The 22,055-nt window shown below is 41.7% G+C and overlaps 1 protein-coding gene across 1 annotated transcript in view; it reads right to left on the reverse strand.

The window, feature by feature from the left end:
• The window catches only part of LOC307223792 (cilia- and flagella-associated protein 337-like), a 33,757-nt gene extending 15,070 nt beyond the window's left edge, over nucleotides 1-18,687 (reverse strand). The window contains exons 1-16 of the mRNA XM_079990095.1: nucleotides 18,587-18,687; nucleotides 15,160-15,348; nucleotides 12,559-12,653; nucleotides 11,661-11,753; nucleotides 10,873-10,918; nucleotides 10,166-10,212; nucleotides 8,984-9,101; nucleotides 8,326-8,395; nucleotides 6,709-6,952; nucleotides 5,804-5,909; nucleotides 4,394-4,545; nucleotides 3,335-3,437; nucleotides 2,480-2,586; nucleotides 1,362-1,441; nucleotides 1,220-1,277; nucleotides 148-193 (exon numbers count right to left, since the gene is read on the reverse strand). Of these exons, the coding sequence (XP_079846221.1) occupies nucleotides 148-193; nucleotides 1,220-1,277; nucleotides 1,362-1,441; nucleotides 2,480-2,586; nucleotides 3,335-3,437; nucleotides 4,394-4,545; nucleotides 5,804-5,909; nucleotides 6,709-6,952; nucleotides 8,326-8,395; nucleotides 8,984-9,101; nucleotides 10,166-10,212; nucleotides 10,873-10,918; nucleotides 11,661-11,753; nucleotides 12,559-12,653; nucleotides 15,160-15,348; nucleotides 18,587-18,685 (1,653 nt within the window). The 5' untranslated portion in view covers nucleotides 18,686-18,687. The remainder of the gene's footprint in view (nucleotides 1-147; nucleotides 194-1,219; nucleotides 1,278-1,361; nucleotides 1,442-2,479; nucleotides 2,587-3,334; nucleotides 3,438-4,393; nucleotides 4,546-5,803; nucleotides 5,910-6,708; nucleotides 6,953-8,325; nucleotides 8,396-8,983; nucleotides 9,102-10,165; nucleotides 10,213-10,872; nucleotides 10,919-11,660; nucleotides 11,754-12,558; nucleotides 12,654-15,159; nucleotides 15,349-18,586) is intronic.
• Nucleotides 18,688-22,055: the final 3,368 nt, after the last annotated feature.

Consider the following 22,055-nt stretch of genomic DNA (forward strand, 5'->3'; position numbering starts at 1 on the left):
TGTCTTTCGGGTGCACAATGCTGGTATAGTTATTCTGGGCTTCCAATTTCTTACTGAGTTCATTGTGGAACACCTAAAATTTCCCATTTTTGGCCTTCCCAACATCTTATAGTGGAGCAACTAAATTTAACATTAATTTATACTTACTAGGAAAATACTGATCTTCCTGCCCCATCCAACAGAGATGATGTATCTTTTAAAAAAATGAAACATGTTATTTAAAGAGGGCAGCCAATTCTAATATAACCCCTTTTGTGTTGAATCCCAAAAGGAAACAACTACATAAGCAGTGTGGCATCACTGATTTTCATATGTATACAAGAATCAAGAAGCAAAACAAACAATGGCTTATTTCATGCTGACTGGCATGATTTATCATCCTTAATCTACCTGTATCCACCTTCACAAATGTTACATTTATTTTCAGCAAGTGTAAGGGCTATAAATACACTACAGTGGTACCTCAGTTCTTGAACTTAATCCATTCCAAGAGTTCGTTCGACTCCCGAAACTGTTTGAAAACCAATTGGCACGACTTCCAATTGGCTGCAGGAGCTTCTTGCACTCAAGCAGAAGCCGTGTTGGACATTCGGCTTCCGAAAAACGTTTGAAAACTGGAACACTTACTTCCGGGTTTGCAGAGTTCAGGAGCCAATTTATTTGACACCAAGGTACCACTGTAAGTGCCAAGGTACCACTGTAAGTTTAAAACACTAAGGTTGGAAACTCAAACACTCAGCTGCAAGTATGCCCCATCAAATTCTTACTCAGAGGTAAAACTCTATTTTTTATTTGCCTTACTGCCAAGTAAGTGTGCACAGGAGGGAGGAGAAAGCTGTGTCTTCCCAGATGTTGTTGGACTTGAAGCCTAGCTCCAGGAAGTATAGCCTATGGTCAGGAATGATGGTAAATGGAGTCTAGCAACATCTGCAGGGTCACAGGTTCCCCACCTATGCAAATTGCATACAAAATATGCACAGTCTTTCCTGAAGACTTATTGGATAACTTGATTTAACCGCAGGAGATTCCATGATAGGTTCAATACTTTTCTATGCTTCCAGAGTTTGTGTGTGTTTCAACTGGCTGAACGTCCATCTTGCAGGTGTCCAAATTATTCTTATAAGATCATTCGGTATAGACCTCTTCCCAGCTTACTTGTATTTTCTTAGCCATTTATACTTTTCATTTTTTAAAAAAGCAACAACAACATCCTTTGTACCTGTTGTCGTAAAGATCAGCATAGGTGCAAGCAGCGACTTCATCAGCTGAACTGGTAGCTGAAAGAGAGAGCAAATGGTGATCATGTTGCAGTTGCTTGCAAAATATCAGAGAAACTAAGAGGCTGGCCATTAGCTCTCTACCTTGCTTAATGGTATGCATGTATCCAAGGGTGCTGCTATCCCATTTCTTCAGACTGCCATCTGCGCCACCAGTGATCAACCTAGACAGCAGGGGGAAACTGTTCGTTGTAATGGAATTGCAAACTGGCAATTGAATTAATGACAACTGACAGTATAAAAAATTGTTGGTAAAACTGTTGTCTATTCAGCTTACTGGCTTTGTACCTCCTGCTGATCATGCTGTGCACACTGCATTGTTGATGCTTCCCACCCACACATATCTACATCAATCTTCTGATGCTCAGGATCAAGTATTGGCATGGTTGGGCATCTGTTGATGACTCACAGTCCCAACAGGGGACCTGCTGACAAGAACTCCCTAGACCTGCTAATAGTGAGCAAGTAGGCTTGGGGACGGGGAGTGGGGATGTGTCAATAGATAACAGAGCAGACATTGATAAACTTAACATCTGCTCAGTCCATGAATGCATCAGAAGCGTTTTCCTACCTGGATATTATTACCCACCCGCCTCCAAAACAACTAACTCTGAAAGAGATCTATGTTTGACAGCTGGAGAATATCATAATAAGGAGTAAGGAGAACACAACTCAACTCTACCTGTATCTATAGGTGTGGCTGGTGGTACCTACCTGGCAGAAGCATCTCCACAGCTTTCCAGGAGGCAATGGGACAAAGTGGTGGGGAGATTGGTGCAGTACCAATGCATTCAACCTCCTTGCACCCTTATTCTTCCACCTCCTGGGAAGCTGAATCAACACACATCCTGGGAGGTCAGGTAAGCGCTGCTGCCTGCTGGCTGCTCTTGTATATCTATATATGTGAGTGTGCATGGATGCTAGTGCATGTGCATATATATTTCTAGACTGCCCTACACAATACAGTCCCCAGGCGGTGTGCAAAGCATTAAAACACACCAATACCTATTTCTACAATCAGTTAGGACATCGGTACAAACACAGCATAAATTAAAACAACAGAAAATAGCAACAAATACGACACAAGCCAGCCTCAACAAATTATACCTCCTTACCTCCAAAACCCTGGTGGAGGGGATGTGACCTTTGGATGTGAGAAGGTGTAATTCTGATAATCTGATGATAACTAGATATTTGAATACCTCTTTCCAATGGGATCTAAGGCCATGCAAGTTATAGCAGCTCCTCCGTGAGCTTCATGTACTTTAACAATCAGCTGTCCAGTTTTAAGATCCCACACTTTTATAACCTATTAGAAGAAATAAAAGGGATAGGAATGGGGAACTGAGGACTGATCTCTCTTCTCTCATGCTGAATAAATAAACAAACATAAAGAGAGGAGACGAGGAAGCTTAAAGGTCATGAGAAGAGATGCCTAGAAACTATTTCTAAAATTCAGAATAAAATTAGCATTAACTGTTGAAGATGCAAAAGTTTCACCTGAACTGGGACAGCAGGGAGTAAAGGCATCAGAATCCACCTCTTTGTCCTAAAGTTGGCTTTTCAAGCCCTGCTTGCTGCCACTTGGGTATGGCAAGAAATCCCAGAAAGGGTTCTCATGCAGCATTGCCACGGTGGACCTTTTCATACATAGCCTAGGCCCACATGCTCTCCACCACTGCTGCTTTCCTCACCTCTTCCCTTCATGTGCCAGCTTCAGCACTTTGATTCTGGTCTGCTGAAGTTATAGGTCTCCATGACATCTGAAATGATGCACTGTGTCTTAAAGTTGGTTTACAAACCAAGATCTTAAACCATAGCTGTAAAAGCCTAGTTAGTAACTTGATATTAAGCCATAGTTTTGGACATAGTGAGAAGCTGTATTTTAAAGAGGCCAGGATTAATGTTCTGAAGCCAGCACAAAGGGGAAGGCAAGGCAAAAGAAAGGGCAAAGAGGGACTGTGTGTACTTAATACTAATTCTATGGCTAATAAATGATGGTTTACAAGGCCAGGAATGTTGCACACAAACTGGGTCATAGTCTCAGGGTTACTTACGGAGTCTTCTGAGCAACTAATCACATGCTGCAGTTGCTGGTTATACTGGCAGCAAAAGATAGGCTTGTTATGGGATGTGCCTGAATCTTGGTTCTGATTCTCCCTGAAAAAGGTAACACCACAAGATGACAAAGAGGAGAGGTACACCGGGACTGTGTTCAGATGATTATCCCAGGGTTCATAAACCATGATTTATGAAGCTGTGCATGAGTGCCATGGATAGGTGACCCAGCTTTAGTGTGAAGCTCCTGATGTGCATTAAACCAGAGTCTCCTGCTACATCCAAACTGGGGACACTCTGCCTTAATGACAGTTAACAATTCACTTTTCTGGTTTGTATACTAACACTCACCCAGAGCTCCCTGTTTCAGATGCAACAGAAAAGTCTGGCTTCATGCAAACAAGGATTTGCAGCAGGAGGAGAGAAGGGGTAAAGGAGGGCACTGTTTCATCACAAACCAGTCATCTGAAAATGGCCTGCATATGGGCATGTTTTAATCTGAATACATTTTCCAGGGCAGGCACTTACAGTTCTCTTAATGCCATGTCTTAGAGAACTACATGACTAGGAAAATATCTGATCCTGCTTTTATCTAAATCCAAGAGAGATACACGTGGGGTCATAATCAGGACTTCTTATTTGCTTGTGCTGTTTTGACCACTTCAAGTGTCAAAACGAGAATCACAGGCAGTGGCGGTGGTGGGCCTTGCTCTAGAGCAGGGTTTTCCAAACTTGGGTATCCAGCTGTTTTTGGACTACAATCTCCATCATCCCTAACTAGCAGGACAGAGGTGATGGGAACCATAGTCCAAAAACAGATGGAGACCCAAGTTTAGGAAACCCTGCTCTATAGTAAATTTTTGGTTTAAATAATGCTGTTCAAGTTAGTGCTTGCATAACGTATGTGTTTTTGATGTCTCTTCTGCATGGAGCAATGTATTGGTCACCACCCATTTGATTTTATGTAGTAACATTCAAATGCACTGCCCATAGGAGAAACTATGCATAGATTGTGCTTGACCCCATGTCTACAGCAGATTGGTATATTGTTTGCCTACTTATATTGAAATTGTAGGAGCCCAAAAGTTTCAGCTGCAACATAAAGGGCTCGCAAGTCGGGTGAAAAGTAGCAGGCTTCCATCTCCCCTCTGATTTGGCTGGCTTTGGGCATGACTGTGAGGAGGCAGGAATGGTCTTCAATATCCCAGACCTTTGAGAAGAAATATACAAGTTCAGAAAAACTGTCACCCATATCACAAATCTATTACCCTGATAGCACAAAAACTGTCCCATGGCAAATGATTGAAAAAATAAATTGACCAGCCCAGTTATCTCCTGAGATTGTCACAGTATATAAATATATCTCCCCTGATTCTTTCCCAGGTATTAAGACATTAAGATTTTGAGTTCCATGAGGCAGAACTTTCAGAAAAGTGAAATCTTACAAGTGAAAACAGCGATTTGCCATTCTTCGTGACTGATAAGACCTATTAGCACTTAGTGGCTGTTCAATAACACATGCGGATAAAATTGTGTGAGAGAAAAATGGATTCACCAAACACCTAAGGAAGCCTCCCGCTGTTACTTCCTTTCTAGCAAATTGAGAAGCAACCATATTGCAACACTGGAAGTGCAAACTGTACCTCTAGGAAGAGGTAGCTGCTTGTGCAGAGGTTTAATTCTATGGCTACCATTATCTCCATCCACCCTTCCTTCTACTTTTTAGCACTGATCACTGACTCTGACACTACTAAACATTCTGTGCTGGTTTCAGGTGTTAGGTAGACCGTATGTTGCAAAATCCTGTATCTGGGAATCTAAACCACGCAGAGAGAGAAAAGCCCAAATCTACATTTCAGTGTGTGTCTGATTGCCCAAGTTGTGACATCTCTGCCCCCACCCCGGACATTATAGTGACTCCTTGCTTGGGATGAATAGGCCATCTGGCACACGAGACAAGCATGACTGGCAATTTCATATGACACCATGGCAATTGCATATGATACCACACTGAAGAAACTTTTGCAGGGATGTGCAGGTTTTGTTCTGTGTTTGATGCAAGCAGAGGAGGCACGATAGTTCAGTGGCAGAGCACACAGAGATCCGTACTTAGACACATTTATTATAGACAATCCACAGAATCCAGGCTATGTGGTCATATGGTGACATTCTGTCGCATTTGTGGAATACTCTCCCTAGGGAGGCTCGCCTGGTGCCATCATTACATATCTTCAGGTCCCAGGCAAAAATATTTCTCTTCAACCAGGCATTTGACTGATGAACATTCTATGGCTTTTTTGTGTGTTTGTGGGTCAGGCTTATTGGTTTGTTTTTGTTGTATTATGTATTTTGTATTCTCATTTTGCATCTTTCTGTTGTGAACTGCCCTGGGGTTTGGATGAAGGGTGGTATACAAACTGTAGTAGTAGTAATAAGCCAAGCAGTTTGTTGCCGATCAAAACCCTTACCTTGCTGGTGCTGTCCAGAGAAACTGAGAAAATATTTGTACTGCCATGAGCAATGCATAGGAAACCAATTGGGGAAGTATGTCCTCGCAGTATTGCAATCGGCCACCTAGTGTAGTGGCAAACATATTTTTGGTTAACTTAGGAGTAATTTGCTCAGCAATCAAGCATCAGAGAGCCTATAGATTTCTTTAAAATTACGGTAATAAGATAAAGCACTTCCCATAGCTGTCAACTTTTTCCTTTTCTTGCGAGGAATCCTATTCGGAATAAGGGAATTTCCCTTAAAAAAGGGGAAAGTTGACAGCTATGAGCACTTCCATTCACAGTAAGGTTGAAATGCAATTGTGAATATACCTCCTGCACAGCCACCAATCCATTTAAAAGTGCATTGAAAACTGCATTTCTGTCCACCGCATATGCTCATGAATAGCATGAGAGAGCCTCAGATATGCTTTTGGGTGGCATGTGTGAAATCCATCTAATAACACTTTGTCACGGGGAAGGTTAATTGTCATTGAGTCAACCACCTACTGCTTCTCTACCTCCACTTTTTATTCTTTTTATTTAAATTGTAAGCTCCTCAGGGCAGGGCCCTGTTCTGATGCACTCTGTGTAGAAGCAATATGCACATTCTATAGACAACAGAATCATCCAAAAGACTTACCAAGAAAGTACCGGTATTTTCACTTTTACATATGTTTAGGGCTGAAACATAAGAGCTTGCAGTTGCAAACACATGCACATATACACATTATGGTTTGGAACTATTCTTTAAAGGTTTGCTCTTCTGTGAAGAACGTTTGCATTGAAACAACATAATGATAGCTTTAAAAAAATACCTCAAAGCCATCAGCTAGCAAAAGGATAGAAATAGGCAAGTTTTAACCCATTTTAGCTTTATTTACCCGGGGACATAAGGGTTCCATAGACGGATATTCCGGTCCAAACCACCAGTCACAAGAATATTGCTTTCTCTGAAGAAGTCAAAGGTCTTGACTCCTTTGTGCACCTTAAAAACAGATTCATCACACTGAAAGCGCCTTGCTGGAGAAGAAGTAGCTGTTGGGGCAAATTTGTTATGGCTGACAGTGCTGGAACCCATCAGAATTTTCAAGCGATGCTTCACATTTTTGGTTCTGCTAACATAGCCTGTGACAAGAAAATAGAAGAATTGCATGGGAAGGGAAGGAAGACAAACTGAAAGCCCTCGAGGTGGAGAGAGAATTGATTCCATTCCTAGGAAAGGGCTGTAAGCTCAGGTGGTAGAGCATATGCTTTCCATGCAAAGTTCCAGGTCGCCGGGGAGGAGAAATTCGATTCAGTGTGCATTTAAAGCCAAATCTATCAAATTCACACTTTCCAAAATAATATGCAAGCCGAAACACAGCTATCCTTCAAAATTTGCATTGATCCAATGCAGTTCTGCAACAAATGTTTACAAAAATGCATATATTAGAGAACTTGCTTGCAAAAATGTGCACATTAGTCAAAACTTCATGTGCAAATGTGCTTATTAAGAGAAATTCACACTAAAATGCTGGTGAATTTTCATGAAAAACAATTAAGAAGGAAAACTGCAAATTGCTGAAAAATGTGGACAACTGAATTTAAATTTGGGAGACATACGATACGATACGATACGATACGATACGATACGATACGATACTCTTTATTGTCATTGTCCCATACAGACAAACGAAACTGAAAAAATCTACAACAGACATTCAAAAACCAACAAGCCTGCTATCCCAGCCTGGTCAACCCCCTCAAAACTCTGATACCCCATAATTAAATACAAGATACTCCCATAGAGACTATCTTATACTGTGTTTAAAACCAAAATTGCATTTGGATAGAAACTGTTTCTCAGGCGGCTAGTCCTAGTCTTTATAACCCTGTACCTTCTTCCAGAAGGCAGAAGCTGAAATACATCATTTCCGGGGTGCGCAACTGAGAAACAGAGAGAAACGAAACTGACTGATCCTTCCATCTCTACTCCCAGGTTCACTGCTGGGTGCTTCCAGGTAGGGCTGGGAAACACTCTTGACTTGAAACCATAGAGATCCACTGCCAATTACTGTTGACAATACTGAGCTAGATGAACCAGGTGTCTGATTTGGTATAAGGCGTCTCTTCGTGCTCCTATGAACAAATTTTCTGCACATTTGTTGGGGGAGGAATAACATAGTGGAATGAGGACTACAACCAAGAGTACCTGGGTTCAAAACATTGTTCAACTATTTGAGTCACGTGACTCTGGTTGAGTCCTTAGGTCGGTCTCTATCTTTCGTGCTACTCTACGCAGAAAGTGCTTTTGAAAAGACAAAATAGAGAGTGAGCAGAAGAAAGCACATCTGTTGCCCTGACCTCCTTGGAAGATAGGCTGGATAACAATGAAATCAACTAAAATAAACTATCCTCTTTCAAAAAAAGTGAAGGAGAAATGACTGCTATCTTTTATTAAATCTTACTTCAACTTCAAATTCTGACATGTTTATTCTGCTAGAGAATGCCCAACTTACCTATAACCAGTGCAGTGCAATCATCATTTGAACTAGAGATGATGGATTCCATAGAAGGGATATATTGAATCTGCAATAGCAAATGTGCAAAGGAAAATCCTATGAAATTCAGAGTGTCCCAAGGATATCCCAGGCAAATACCATGGAGCAACAAAGTCAAATCTGGGGAAAGCAAGGAGAAGCACAACCTTCCCAAAAGGAGGTGAGGTAAGATGTGCTGTGCAGAAATGATCTTACAAATAATATGGTGGGATTGTGAAATAAGAATACTCCTCAAAAACCTCTTCAAAGCAGATGAAAACAACTGCACCCACCTGGTCATGGGAAATAATTGTCTGAATCCTTCACAGTTAACAGAAATAAGATAATACAGTGGTATCTCAGGTTACATACGCTTCAGGTTACATATGCTTCAGGTTACAGACTCCGGTAACCCAGAAATAGTGCTTCAGGTTAAGAACTTTGCTTCAGGATAAGAACAGAAATTGTGCTCCAGCGGCGCAGTAGCAGCAGGAGCCCCCATTAGCTAAAGTGGTGCTTCAGGTTAAGAACAGTTTCAGGTTAAGAACGGACCTCCGGAACGAATTAAGTACTTAACCCAAGGTACCACTGTAGTTGAACATGTAGAAGACAGCACAAATGTCTGAAGTTGTCTTACCTTTGTCACCCAGTCATTATGAACCTTCCAGTGAATGAAGGTGATACTTTCTTGCTCATAAATAGCATTGGCAGAAATGGTTGGGATTTCTTCCACGGGTGGATATTTTGTCCAATTCCTATCAGAACACACACACACACACACACACACACACACACACACACACACACATTGTTAGGATGGAAGAATGAAACCCAGACAATATTGGATTCACCACCAAGCATACTATTCTGAATTAGCAATCTAGGAAATTATTCTCGCAAAGCTTGTCTTGATGCAATAATGCCCCAATAGATTTTGTTTTGTTTTGTTTTAAAGGAGCTTTAAGAAAGCGTGTCAACAACATGCAAATAACTGTCACTCTCCCTACCTGCAGAATGGGCTACCGCTGGTGGGAATTCTTCAGCCCACAATTTTGGTGGGCAGAATTGGGAGCTCCACACGAGCAGTGGCGGGGCTTCATTTTTCGGCACCGGGGTGGGGTGGAGAGCAGGCGGAGGCGGGGCTGGTGCACATCCTGGGGGTGGGGTATGCCACCAGCAGGGGCGAGGCGCACATCCTGGGGGCGGGGTGCCCAGCGCAGGTGGGGGAGCAGCCGCGATGATACCCTACTGGGATTGCACTGCCGGGGGCGGTGCGCTCCCCCCGCACTCCTCTTCCTCCACCAGTGCACACGAGAGGACTTCATTCTGTGGGCAGATGCTTTTTTGAGGACTCCACATCATCCAAACCCATCCAGTGTGGACTGCAGCCATGTTAGTGGAAGGTCACATCCACACCATATATTGAAAACACATTTAATGGGCATTTAAAGCACATGGACCCCCTCCTCCAAATAATCCTGGGAAGTTTAGTTCACGAAGCTACAATTCCTATACCCTTAGAAACTACAGTTCCCATAGTTCTTTAGGTTAAGTCATTTGCTTTAAATGTATGGTGTGGGTATGACCATTTTATTTTTTTAAAAGGACTACAGTACAGGGAAGCCATTTCTGAAACAAGGCATGGTGTATCTACCTCAATATTGTCCACACAGACTGGTAGAGGCTCTCCAGCATTTTAGACTACAGTCTTTCCCAGTCTTTCTCATCTCTGGAGATGCCAGAGATGATGAAAGATTGCCTGGGAATAGTGTAACACTTTGTGTTAAAATTCACATAGGCCTGGTCAACTGTCACGTACCTCAGTGTTTCTGCCACAGAACTGATCAATAGGATATTAACACAGCCCTGTATTGAACAGAATGCCACCATATCAGTACCCAGATTTATAATCAGCATTATTACCACTACAACATACGCCTAAGGTGATTTTTAACTATTGGTTAAAAGAACAGTGGGTGGCGCTGTGGTCTAAACCACTGAGCCTAGGGCTTGCCGACCAGAAGGTTGGCGGTTCGAATCCCCGTGACTGGCTGAGCTCCCATTGTTGGGTCCCAGCTCCTGCCCACCTAGCAGTTCGAAAGCACGTCAAAGTGCAAGTAGATAAATAGGTACCGCTCCGGCGGGAAGGTAAATGGTGTTTCTGTGCGCTGCTCTGGTTCGCCAGAAGCGGCTTAGTCATGCTGGCCACATGACCCGGAAGCTGTACGCTGGCTCCCTTGGCCAATAAAGCGAGATGAGCGCCGCAACCCCAGAGTCGTCCGCAACTGGACCTAATGGTCAGGGGTACATTTACCTTTACCTTTTAAAAGAACAGGAGGAGGATGCAGTGAATGCCCAACAGCAAAAAATATCTCTGATTATATTTAAATCTATATTTTCTGTGTTTCACTTTTACAAATTGTGGATACCTTTCTTAGGAGCAAACTGCAAAACTCAGTAAATTCCAGCTGTGCCATTTTCTCAGTTTATATCTGAATTAAAACATACCAGACCTTATCAACATACCTGCTCATCACCATATGATATCACGCATTCACCTTCTCCCCGAACACTTTAAACAAGAAGAAAAAGCATTATACAGTCTGTCTGTAATTTGTTCAAATAAAGATTCTACCCTGATCATAGCTAATACATAGCTCCTTGGAGAAAAGGAAGAATACAAATGCAATGAATAAATAAATACATGTGTACAAAAGCCAAGATGGGTCTATTCCCCCGCTCTGAGGTCTAACTTCTAGAAATGCTGGCGGGGCAGAGCTGGACCCTGAAGATCTTCCATGAATGAAATTTTAAACAAGGCAGCTCCATGGTGGAATCCACACACGTATTTAAAAAACGCTGTGAAAATGCTTTTTTTAAAAAACGTTTTGAAAAATATATTGAATTTGCCATACCTCACCATCGTCACCTAGTGTCACATTTGTATATTGCACTTTACAACACACTTAAAACATTTTATTTGCAGCTGTATAGCAGAGTCCCCAGAAGCATAAAAGAGGAGAAAAACTGGGACAGGCAAAGAAAGGACAGGCTGTCCCTGGTAAACAGAGGCAGTTGGATTGCATGTTTTTCCATTGCTCTTAGAACAGAGTAAGAACTGCAGTTAATCAGATGGCGTTAATTTCTGCTCCTAAATAGGTTTTAGTCTCATCTGAGCTCAATATAATATAGGAAATGGTAGAAATAAAAAAATAACTATATGTCTTCTTTCTTCTATATTCACGGGAAAGGTATATAAACTGGGGGGGTGGGGTGGATGTAATTTGGTTAAGACTGTTGAGTCCAAACTATACCTGTAATCCAAACACAGAGGCATTGTTTCAAGGGCCACAATTTGGCAATACGGTTCCAAGTTGGACAGCTCATAGAGTCGTAGCTCTCTGTTACTGTAAAACACAATGTTGATTAAACACTTTTAAAGTCCAATAAATGTTGCTTTTTAATGCCAGTTGATGTTAATAAACTACAATTTTCACTCCACCTTTGATTTAAAAACAGCTTGTTTTAGTTCTTGTGTTAGACAAAACTCAACAGATTCATTTTGTATTTTATGGTGGATTCAGATTAAGCATTCATTAAACAACAATAATTTGTTTTCTTTACTTGACATCAGCTGAATTATAATAGATGTCTAAAGGGCAAGGAGTGTGGATGAGAAAAGATTCCTGGTTTGCCACAGAACTCCAAGAGACTCCAACACCATTTCGCTCCTGAATCTCCATGTTTCTGAAATGGGTGCTGCGATATTGAAATCAACCATATAAGTAGAAAAATCCAAAATGTCAGCACTAACACCACAGGTATGCTCCTGCAGTGAATTAACACTGAAATACCTAAAGGTAAAGGTAAAGGTACCCCTGCCCGTACGGGCCAGTCTTGACAGACTCTGGGGTTGTGCGCCCATCTCACTTAAGAGGCCAGGGGCCTACAGGCCACTTATTCTGAAGCAGACTCACAGAGGCTCGGGTGGAATCTACACACATGTTTAAAACACTGTGAAAATCCTTTTTTTTTAATTGTTTTGAAAAATGCATTGAATTTACTATAGCTCGCCATCTCCATCTAGTATCACAATTGCATATATGTTCATATTTTATATAAATATGAACAAATTTGTGAAATTTCTGTGACACTTTTCAAATGGTAGTAGCATATCCATCATACTTAGAAACCCAGAAATTGACTACGTACCAGGTTCCAATAATTAGCTTGTTGTAATGGGCCATTAAAATAGAGTCGGAAACCCACTTTAGTCTCCTGTTTTGTACTTTGTTTTCATTTTCATCCTAGATTCCAAAAGAGAACATGGTCAAAAGTCTGATCTAAACTGAAACATATCAACCATAGTTAAGGCGCTGGGCTAGGTTTGTATAGAACACAAAGTCATGGTTTAATGAATAATACAGTGGTACCTCAGGTTACATACGCTTCAGGTTACATACGCTTCAGGTTACAGACTCTGCTAAGAGATGAGAACAGAAATCGTGCTCCGGCGGCGCGGCGGCAGCAGGAGGCCCCATTAGCTAAAGTGGTGCTTCAGGTTAAGAACAGTTTCAGGTTAAGAATGGACCTCCAGAACGCATTAAGTACGTAACCAGAGGTACCACTGTAGTTTACTAAAACCATGTGTCAGCCACTGGAGCCTGGGGATGTGCCACTACCTTCTCATTTAGCAGCAGATGTGCATCATTCAGCTGCCGAGTCTAAGAAGTTGTGGGGCAGAATCCAGCAGAAAAAATGGCCTGGCACTCCCCAAAATACAGCCAAATTAACAGACTACAGTGCTTTAACATGCCTTTTCCCCCTGATTCAAACACACTGTGGTTTAGCATTATATTTGAACCAGGCCAGAGGCTAATGGAAGCAGCAGCAATAAGAAAGCCCTGCATGTAACAACCTATGAAAAAACTTGGTTGCTGGTTACAAGTTAAAAGCAGTTGCAGCTTACAATGAGCACATAAAAATGTTAATCGAACAGGGAACTCTCAAACTATGGCACAGGAAATCTCCAAATAAAGAAGAAAATAGTTCAAAGTCTTACTGGGAGTAATTGCTACTTTTAACAGAGTAAAATATCCTGGGAGTCTGGCTGGGTGGGCATTCCCACATGGCGCAGCAGTAGTGGGTTCAGAGAGGCTGCCATCTTCCAGGTGTGGGGACGGGATGGCTGACACTGCCCACCTCCAGCTGCATTGGACCCTCGGGTAAGGGCAGGCAGTAGCCGGTCACACAATCACTGGCTGGGGCTTGGAGCTGCGAGCAGCCCACCCTCAGCCTACTTAAGGGGGCAGACAGGTGTTGGCTGCCCTCTTGGCCAACTGAATTTTAAAATGCATTGATTTATTTAGCTAAACAGAGATTGCCCATTCATTGCATATGTTCATAATCCATTCACTTATGGAAATACACACAAAATGTTTCACACTGTGGAGTTCCTCATTAATGTCCCTGGTTTTTTAAAAAAATTACTTTCTGACTTGCTTGATAATTTATTGTTCTCTGTTTCCTGTTTTATATGCATCTCCACCCACCCACCCCGTTTCCTCACTTTTTCCTCTTTTCTGCCTTTTATTAATCCTTCTGAAACAAATACCCATTGTCCTTTTTTTGTGCTGTGGAAAAAATAAATACATAAAGGAGAATTCCTTGGATGCCAGGGTCCAGGTTTGGGGCAAGTATTATTTGGTGACAGAACCTCAGCTGAAGTTTAAAATCACAAAACATGCAGCAAAGTAAAGTGTGAAAATATAGGCTGTTATTCTTTTGTGAGTTTCAAAACTTCCCCTAGTATAGAAAAAGACCACATGTTTGGTGAATTATAAATAGTTTACTTACAAACTCTCCAAAGGTCAGATTCGTGTACTTTTCTATACAGCATTCAGAAAAAGTTGCACAGGCAGTAAAACTTGGCTTGGTTACAGTAGTGAAAGTTCCTAAATTGTTGGTATAGGAACTTGAGTGGCTTGTTAGAGCCATGATTGCTCCAGCTTAGCATCTTCACATGCTGTGCTTCTCAGGTAGAGTGAGGGGAAACAAAGGCTTGATTACCTAGTGCCTCCCAAGGTGAGCTAAGTCTGGCAGAACAACTTAGTCAATGGCCTTAACCCCTTGATGCATTAATTACATTTAAGCATGGTGGTTATATGAGGCTGGTTATCCCACAATTTTCAGAATGAAGGCAGCACCTTTTGTTAGCAACAGGCATATGAATACTTTTGCACGTCAGCCTCTGTGCATGCATGTGTTTGACTCGATCCTTTGGCAGAACGTTAAGAACATAAGTGGTATGCTCCCAAACCTTTGTGGATTTACCAGCTCAGGGTCTGCTAAAATACTTCTCTTATTTCACAGAGCTCAACCTTTTGGCTCCTTAAACCAGATTTTTTCAACCCAGGTGTTGTTGTACTACAATTCCCATCATCCCAAGCTAGCATGACCAGTGCTCAGGGATGATGGGAGCTGTAGTCCAACAACATCTGAGGACCGAAGGTTGAGAAAGGCTGCCTTAGACGATACCATAGACCCACATAACTCATATCATCCTTTAATCTGTCTGGTTCGGTGTAGAGACAAGCATATATACATTTGACAGAGTTAATTTCATCACAGTTATACTTGGCTGACATCATTTTGAGAAATACAGTCATGAGTGAATGTGTTGGGAGAGAATGATAATGATTGTTAGGACAGCAGAAAAGCAATCTCCTTTTCATTTTAGCCTCAGTAGGAAGATCTTACACCTATTATCAATAAATATCAGTCTTTAAATAATACCTCACTTCTTAAACTCACAAGAATCAGAGAGGTTTTCTTCAGTTTTAAGTTTGCACTCCAAATGGAAACCAATCCATCTTGGCCAACACATAAGATGTGACCATCCACTGTTGAGGAGACGTAAAGGAGTGGCTCTCTGTGAGGTGTTTCTGTCACTCTGGATGGATGGAGAAGTGATGACATTCGCCTTAGGTGGTGCTCTTCCAGCTAAACAAAGCAGAATTCAAGTTTGGGTTAAGGCCACACACACAAACTGAGGCAAAGGAACATGTATGGCTTGTGAGCTACTTTCCTTAGTATGCTCATTGTACAATATACAATATATTTTGTTCTGTGGTGCTGGTAAGTCTTAATACACTCGTTTCTTTTGTACAACATGGGTAGCTGTAAAATATGGATATTGGTCTCCCTGCTCGCACCCTGGTTAAATACAGGACAATTTAAAGTGAACAAACAGTGCAAAGAGATGCGTAAATACCTCGCTCCGTCATGCTACAGCTCAAATCTGAGTTCTGTTGCTCTCACACAGCTGCTCCTAAGCAACAAAGAAAGACATCAGGAGATGTGATTATACACCTCCTGTGTTGCATCTAGTTTGGCTCTTACTGACATTAATTAATGCTGTTCTCTCACATGGAGACTTGCTTTAATCTAGCAATAAAAGCTCTTGCAAAGTATATTTTGTTGATCAGAATCATTGATAACATTGCTTAAGAAACTTCAGTGAGGCAATAAGAGATTGTAGCACATTAAATGATGAAATAGATCAGAGGAAAAGATAGAACTGGGTAAATGTGTATCCATTCGTGTCAATGGAAGCTTGGCCACTGATTTCTATAGGAAGTGCATTGCACTCCCAGATTGGTAGGGATGTAATAGATGTTCTGAATAAACAAGGCATTCTGGATAACACTCCCCCCGAAAACTAGTTTGCCCACAAGAGCTACAGTGCCCAGTGCCCAGGGCAAACTACAGTTCCCAGGATTCTTTGGGGAAAGGTTTTTAATGTATGGTGTTGTGGGTGTGAGTATGGGTTTTATAGGTCAAAGCTAGCACTTTGAATTGTGCTTGGAAACAAATAGACAGCCAATGTAGTATCGTCACAGGTCATAATAAGCATGTTTACTCAGAAGAAAATGTCCTAGTTTTCAATACAACTTTCATTTCCAGATACCCGTTAGTAGTCTTGGAGCAAGGCATTTTAACTTGCTGCCTACCTAGCCACATTAGGTAAAGGTAAAGGGACCCCTGACCATTAGGTCCAGTCGTGACCGACTCTGGGGTTGTGGCACTCATCTCGCTTTATTGGCCAAGGTAGCCGGCATACAGCTTCCAGGTCATGTGGCCAGCATGACTAAGCCGCTTCTGGCGAACCAGAGCAGCACACGGAAATGCCGTTTACCTTCCCACCAGAGCGGTACCTATTAATCTACTTGCACTTTGACGTGCTTTCAAACTGTTAGGTTGGCAGGAGCAGGGACCGTGCAACGGGAGCTCACCCCATCACGGGGGTTCAAACCGCCGATCTTCCGATCGGCAAGCCCTAGGCTCTGTGGTTTAACCCACAGTGCCACCCGCGTCCCTACTTAGCCACATTACCTGATTGCTTAACTACATTGTTTGCAAACCCATTCATAAACATTTAAGGATTCCCTTAAAGTTACCCTAGTGAATTCAGTGGAATTTGCTACTGAATAGACATGGATGGGATTGCACTATTGTAGCACCCTGCTTGTGGTTAACACTTAGCTGGAATGAAATATTCAACGCAGCAATAGAGAAATTAAAATAATAATTTATTTGTCAGACAAATAAATATGAGGCACAGTGGTATATGGTTACCAAGCTCTGGCCTGGCCTCCTGCCATTCTGGCCAGCACTTATATTTCCTTAATCCAGCCCCCTTGCTCCTCCTGTGGCTGCCTCTGTCCAATCAGCCTGGTTGAAATTCCTATTGGCTGTTTGCTAGAACCAATCACAAAAGATACACCCATTTCCTTTTGCCCTTTTATGGAAATCAAAAAGCTATATATTCTTCTATCTATAAATGACAAATAAGTAGTAATATATCTTACATGTGTCTCAACAAGGAATCTTAATTACCAGCTCACCTCTTGCCCTCCTTGCCCTATTGCCTTCCAAAACAGATGGTTAATCTTGAATTTTTATCTTAAACATATGTCAAGGATTTTGAGTTCACATCAACATTGAGAGATCTCCTTCATTTGAAGGTTTCTAAACAAAAGGTCTGACAACCATATATCAGGAGTGCTCGATGGCGTCTCCTGTCTGACAAGGGGGGCTGGTGGCTGACTTAATTTCAGGATAGTTACAACTCTTACAACTATATGAAATAAGAATCTAGCATTTCTTAAATCCTTTGCATAATTATATTTAAGCTAATATATTTAATACATAAATAACCTTTTAAAAGGAAAAGAAATCTTAAAAGGATCTTAGTTTAAGAAAGAAACAGCTTTAGAAAAGACTTCCCAAAAATGTTCTCTTTCTGCCAGCCAAGCCAGTTGTCTTTTTCACTGCTCTTGACCTTTTTAACCTTAGGAAGAAGATATGGCTCATTTTACTATTTATCAACCCTTAATTTGTAGGGTCAGTGTAACCTTGGCTCTCAGCCTGTAATTCCCTTTTTACGACTTTGAGAATTGTTTTCTGCTATAAATCAGGGGGCCCCCTTGTCTAGGAGTAAAAACATTTTGCCAAGGTTCTTAGGCAGCTGGTCTTCTGCCTGGCATAAAACATTTGAAAATCTTTAAGCTTTTTAAGATACAGGCCCTGATTAAACATATAAGCTTTAATAAAAATGCAGGCTTATGATTAGATGCCTCACTATAAGTCTGGATACAACTTGGAGTGCTTTTTATACTGGGCTCCTTTAAAACTCTTTCCACCTGGTAACAGAACATAGTGGGCTCATTTGTCACTCATTTATCTCGTCCCATTATATTTCACTTCTCTGATGTTTTACTGTCAAATTCATTATTTCATATGTACATGCAGCTACATATGAACCAATATTAAGAACATATATAGATATAAAATGCAATTAATTGTACACTGGTAAAGAAATTACTTTTTAATACAGTAAACACACTTGCAAGCTTCCTTAATCACTAGTGCAAACCTTTCTTTAAAAATTATTCCTCACAGATAGTTTATAGAAAACAAGTACCACTTTGGTATCAGCAGATGTTGTTTGCTCACTTTTTAAAGCTTTAGATAAGATCCACACAAATTTTGAACTGAAACAGAAGTATCACTGCCTGACTGGAAACCAAACAAATTAAGTCAGCTATAAATCTTTCTCGTTGTTCAAGAGTTTGTGGTCCAATGTCTTTGCTTGAAAATGTTATGTTGCTATGTGCAAATAAGCGGGAACAAAATCGGACTTATTTCTCATGAGTAATTGTATATGCAAAGCACTCACTTTCTGGATGCAATCCCACCTGCTGTAGCACTGACTTTGCCTCTTTTGGAAAACAATGCAAGGTTTATTTATGGGCACTCCAATCTGTTTCGCCAGCATACTATGATCCGAAAGGACTACAGTATTTGGTTATGCTGAAGTTGTTATGGTGACGCAATGCAGCAACATCAAAACAAGGAACTGCTAATGCTAGAAACAGTTTCAGGCTTCCTTGACGATACAGAGTGTGAATAAGTTCAAGCATGCTCCTATATTGACTTCAGTAATTTTCATGCCCACCAAATGCTTTGAGGATTGTGGGCATAGATCAGAGGTTTTCAACCTTTTTGAGTCCATGGCTTCCTTATCCAATCTCTGTCACCCCTATGAGGCTCAGGAACCCAGTTATGCCACCCCTTGCCTGCAGAGCTGGCAGCCTCTCACCCTTTTTCAAACACCCTCCCTTGTGGAGTGTCCCTTCAGCCTCTTCTCCTCTCCCCTCTCCTTGGGAGTCTTCCGGGCAGCAGCTGCTGCTGTTGTCCCTGGTCTGTGAGCTGACTCCCAGAGGCACCATTCGCCTGCAGAGCTTATAGCCAGGACTGCTGCAATAAACAGCTGTGAAAGCCTTCAGGAGGCAGAGACATGAGAAGGCATCAGAGGAAGGAGGGAAGAAAAGAGGGACAGAGGCCAGTGTTGCCCATAGCACCCCTGACAATCATTCAAGGTGCTCCAGGGTGCCACAGCACACTGGTTGAAAACCACTGGCATAGATCACGGTGCAGGGGACATGGATATAAACCTCGAGGAAATGGACAAGGTGCTTGGAAGGGTCAGGGTGACTACTTGCACTGTGGACCCTTGCAACTCACTGCTGATAAAAACTAACAGGGTGATGACAGCTGGCTGGGCCAGGGGGTGATTAATGCCTCCTTAAGAGAGGGGGTGGTCCCTGTCTGCTTGAAGGAGGCAGTGGTAAAACTACTCCTCAATAAACCCTCCCTGGAATTGGAAAATCTAAGCAGTTACCAGCCAGTTGCTCATCTCTCTTTCTTGGGCAAGGTTCTCGAGCATGTGGTTGCAGGCCAGATCCAGGCACTTTGGGAAGAAAGTGATTTTCTAGGTCCATTTCCATTGGGGTTTAGGCCCAATTTTGGCAGAGAAACTGTTTTGGCCATCCAATATGTGGACCTCTGTCAGGAGAGAGACAGGGGAAATGTGTCCCTGTGAATTCCCTCAACCTGTCTGTGGTTTTTGATACCACTAACCATGGTATCCTTCTGGAGTGGCTGTTTGGGTTAGGAGTGGGTGGCACTGCTTTGCAGTGGTTCTGGCCCTACTTGGATGGTCATTTCCAGGTGTTTGGGGAGTACTGTTCAGCTCCATGGAGCCTTCAATGTGGGGTTTCTCAGGGTCCAATTTTATCTCCCATGTTGTTTAATAGTTACATGAAACTGCTGAGTAGGGTCATCCAGAGGTTTGGACTTGAAAGAAGCCTTCTATTTAGCCAGTAGAATGGGTTGTGGTGTGCACTTACTTGCAATGTTTGTAGTGAGAAGCTTCCTCAGTCTGTATATGTTCCCATGAGTCCCTAAAGGATGGCAGCCACTGATCTGCACTCTTAGTTCCATGCCTCCTTCCCCACGCACTACACCTTTGAAGCACATGGTTCTGAGGCATCTAATCATAAGCTTGCATTTTTATTAAAGCTTATATGTTTAATCAGGGCTTGTATTTTAAAAATGAGCTTAAAATGTTTTATGCCAGGCAGAAGACCAGCTGCCTAGAAGAACCTTGGCAATGTTTTTCTCCTAGACAAGGGGCCCCCCTGATTTATAGCAGAAAACAATTCTCAAAGTCGTAAAAAGGGAATTACAGGCTGACAGCCAAGGTTACACTGACCCTACAAATTAAGAGTGGATAAATAGTAAAATGAGCCATATCTTCTTCCTAAGGTTAAAAAAGGTCAAGAGCAGTGAAAAAGCAACTGGTCTGGCTGGCAGAAACAGAACATTTTCTGGGAAGTCTTTTCTAAAGCTGTTTCTTTCTTAAACTAATATCCTTTTAAGATTTCTTTTCCTTTTAAAAGGTTATTTATGTATTAAATATATTAGTTTAAATATAATTATGCAAAGGATTTAAGAAATGCTAGATTCTTATTTCATATAGTTGTAAGAGTTGTAACTATCCTGAAATTAAGTCAGCCACCAGCCCCCCTTGCCAGACAGAAGACGCCAATCGAGCACTCCTGATATATGGTTGTCAGGCCTTTTGTTTAGAAACCTTCAAATGAAGGAGATCTCTCAATGTTGATGTGAACTCAATCCTTGACATATGCTTAAGATAAAAATTCAAGATTAATCATCTGTTTTGGAAGGCAATAGGGCAAGGAGGGCAAGAGGTGAGCTGGTAATTAAGATTCCTTGTTGAGACACATGTAAGATATATTACTACTTATTTGTCATTTATAGATAGAAGAATATATAGCTTTTTGATTTCCATAAAAGGGCAAGAGGAAATGGGTGTATCTTTTGTGATTGGTTCTAGCAAACAGCCAATAGGAATTTCAACCAGGCTGATTGGACAGAGGCAGCCACAGGAGGAGCAAGGGGGCTGGATTAAGGAAATATAAGTGCTGGCCAGAATGGCAAGAGGCCAGGCCAGAGCTTGGTAACCATATACCACTGTGCCTCATATTTATTTGTCTGACAAATAAATTACTATTTTAATTTCTCTATTGCTGCGTTGAATATTTCATTCCAGCTAAGCGTTAACCACAAGCAGGGTGCTACAGTTCCACTCAAAGAATACTGGACACTGTAATTTGTTAAGGGTTGCTGGGAATTATAACTCTGTGAGGGGTCAAATACAGGGCCCAGAATTCTTTAGGGAGGGAAATGTGCTCTGAATGTGCTTTAAGGGTATAGTGTGCGTACAGTTGTAGGGCCAATACATTCACAGTGGAGTTGGTATAATATTGTAATGAAGAACATGACATATGAGGCAGAAATTCGTGACACAAATTTCAGCTTGGTTATATATCTGTTGTGTGGCCTTTAGCAAACCACTGAGGCTTGGGCTCCAATCTACAATAGGTATTTATATTGGCATATTTTAGAGAATGTTGTAAAGATTGCTGAGACAATCTTTGTGACATGCTTTCAGTATTTATGAAAAGGGCTACTTGAATACTGTGTGAAAGGGTCTTCCCAGAGCACTGGGCTAAAGCTGCCTCTGTTCTGAAGCTTCTACAAAAGCTAGCAAATTCTTCCATAGAACATAGTGGTTTGACTAACAACAACGGAAATGTCAATTTTCAGAGACACAAAGACACAGGCAATTTTCCCTCAACCGTCTTGCTAATTAACAAATCTCAACATTGTTGCTGATACGGTACGACAGACCATAAGAAGTGGAAGCGCTTATTCACAGTCTCAGCATGGCTTTCCAAAGGAATTGTAAGTGATGCACCTACTAGCCCTGTGCTGCTGAC

The sequence above is a fragment of the Podarcis cretensis genome, assembly GCF_951804945.1.
Source record: "Podarcis cretensis genome assembly, chromosome: 9".
Classification (NCBI taxonomy): Eukaryota; Metazoa; Chordata; class Lepidosauria; order Squamata; family Lacertidae; genus Podarcis; species Podarcis cretensis.